The 2,404-nt window shown below is 36.4% G+C and overlaps 1 protein-coding gene across 1 annotated transcript; it reads right to left on the reverse strand.

Annotated features, from left to right (window-relative positions):
* Positions 1–1,154: 1,154 nt before the first annotated feature.
* Positions 1,155–1,990, reverse strand: LOC149229918 (ethylene-responsive transcription factor 11-like). Its single transcript, XM_089378790.1, has one exon. The coding sequence runs from the start codon at positions 1,849–1,851 to the stop codon at positions 1,306–1,308; it is 546 nt and encodes a 181-aa protein (XP_089234916.1). The 5' UTR covers positions 1,852–1,990; the 3' UTR covers positions 1,155–1,305.
* Between the last annotated feature and the right edge of the window lie 414 nt (positions 1,991–2,404).

The following is a 2,404-nucleotide window of genomic DNA, read 5'->3' on the forward strand; positions in this document are numbered from 1 at the left end:
TAAATTATCATTTTCTACCTCCAAAGCCTCAAGTCTGCAGGCAAGATAATCATTTAATAATTCAAAGGTTTTAAAAGGTGATAAAAAGAAGACACTACACATCGCAAACATTCACTCTGAATATAATTAAAATATTGAGTTTTTTTTATTATTATATATTTTGGTGTGTTTTTGTTAAATTTTGTAAAACAGTTTTTTTTCCAAATTGTGATCTTTCTGATCAAAATATAATATTAATTTAACATTTTGAAAAACTCCCAAATTATTTAAAAATTCCAAAACATAAACAAATAAAATAAACAAAATTCTAAATTAATTAATTAATATATTAATTTAAGTTTTTATATGGAATTTTGTTGTTTAAAATGTATTTTAATTGCATATATCAATCTAATACCTTGAAAAACGGTTAAAAAAAAAACCTCCAAAACATATAATAAATAAATTAAACAAAATTCTAAATTAATTAATTATTTAATATATGAATTATATTATATTAATTTAAATATATAGAGTGTTTTCAAAGAAAAGTTGAACTTTTCAAAATAGTGTAACTAGTTGCAATAAAATTAATTATACAAACATTCAATTGAATTTAATTTTTTTAATGATAATTTTTTTTTAATATATTTAAATTAATTATTTTTAATTAATTTTTAATAAATAGATGTTAAGTTTTTTAAATATATATTTTTATTTTTATTTATTTATTTATTTTTAATATCTATTAAATTAATATTAATGATTTTATTTTTTCCAACTTAATAAATTTAATTAAAAACAAATAAATTTATAATTTTAATATATATATGAGAGATTACAAAATTATATATTAGGGTTAATTCATAACTATTCCATATCAAATTCATCACAATTCATCTTCATAGACCTTAAATCCCAGAGAAAGTCTGTCCATAGCTTTTGAAGATAAATTGATCACATGTGAAACCTGTAAGTGAAAATAAAAATTTATCATCTTATAATATGCAGAAGACAATCCTTCACTTATTTATATTGCAAACCAATGTTGTTTGTTCTTACTTGAAACCAATAACTTTATTTATGGAACAAACAAATGTTGTTTAAGAATTTCTGATATCTGACATCCGTTGATATAGGGAGCCAAAAAAAATAAAGCAGACGTAGAAAAATCATGGAAAAACGTGAATCTCAAATTTTAAGCTGGAAATCTGTACATGTATCTTGCAGATGCTGGTTAAAATGTTACGAAATGCTGTGTGGAAATACACTGCACAGAAGACCACGAAACAAAAAACCCTAAAACCCTCAAGAAACTCGTTCCCATTAATTCCACGGGACCGCGCTTTCGTTTTCCTGATCAGCGGTGGGAGGAAGATTAAGATCCAGCAAGAACGGGGCCCTCCGCGGGGACGAAGAGGCCGCCTGCTCAGAGGCTGCAGCGTGGAGAGAATTGTTGGGAGATTCGAACTCGAGCCGGTCGCTTCCAGAGGAAACTTCATGTCTCTTGTTTGATACGAAAGCAAAAGCTGCGGCGTTCAGATCCGGCTGCTGAGGATGCAGCGCCTGAGTCCAGGAAAGTGCGGGCGCACCAGCGTTATTGTGATCGTCGACGGTGACAGAAAAATTGGTCTTAGCTTTGTGGCCGCGCAATCTCCTGGCGGCACTATCGTAAGCACGGGCGGCTTCCTCGGCGGTGTCGAATGTGCCCAGCCACACTCGAGTCTTCTTCCATGGATCTCTGATTTCCGCTGCGAATCTCCCCCACGGTCGTTTTCGCACGCCCCTGAAATGGGTTTCTTTGACGGCCCGGGATTCGTCCTCGCAACCTCCGAGTCTCACCCTCGACATCCGCATCGTTTCTACCGCCATTTACACGCACTGCAAAATCTCTGAAACACAAGAAAATAAAACTCTCTCCTGCTTACGTACCGCCTAGCTCGCTCGCTCGCTCACTTAGCCCCAAGGGACCTCCCGATCCTCTTTTTATAACGAAGTTGGGGGGACTATGCCGCTGTCTCCGTCATGGATGTCCAGGGATATATACATGGAATATATTCATGGATATATACATGGAATGCTATGAGGCGTTCATGAAGGTGGGAGGCACACTGCAAGAAGCGCCAGTTCGACCGGAAGTTTGACGTGACGTAAAGCCCTTAGTCACCATTTTTCCGCCGAACGAAATCACTCTCCCATTACGCGACTTCAAATTTGACGTTTCAAAAGTTGCCGTGACTGTAACGGCAACAGTCAATAGCCGTTAGAAAGCACCGGCGGCCCGTCGACCGTGCCGCCGCCGCATGACATTGCGTAGCAGCAGGTCAGCTTCTTCGGCCGCTTGGACTTGGTAAAAAGCGGGAACGGTAGGAGTGCAGGAACACGGAGCTCTCCAACTCCCCAAGACCACCGGCAGGGTTTATAA

This window comes from Pinus tabuliformis, chromosome J (assembly GCF_031772625.1).
Source record: "Pinus tabuliformis cultivar Carrire ecotype Pingquan chromosome J, CPIR1, whole genome shotgun sequence".
In the NCBI taxonomy this organism is placed as follows: Eukaryota; Viridiplantae; Streptophyta; class Pinopsida; order Pinales; family Pinaceae; genus Pinus; species Pinus tabuliformis.

Coding starts and splice junctions, on each gene's coding strand:
- LOC149229918 (XM_089378790.1), bottom strand. CDS start 1,851: ATGGCGGTAGAAACGATGCGGATGTCGAGGGTGAGACTCGGAGGTTGC.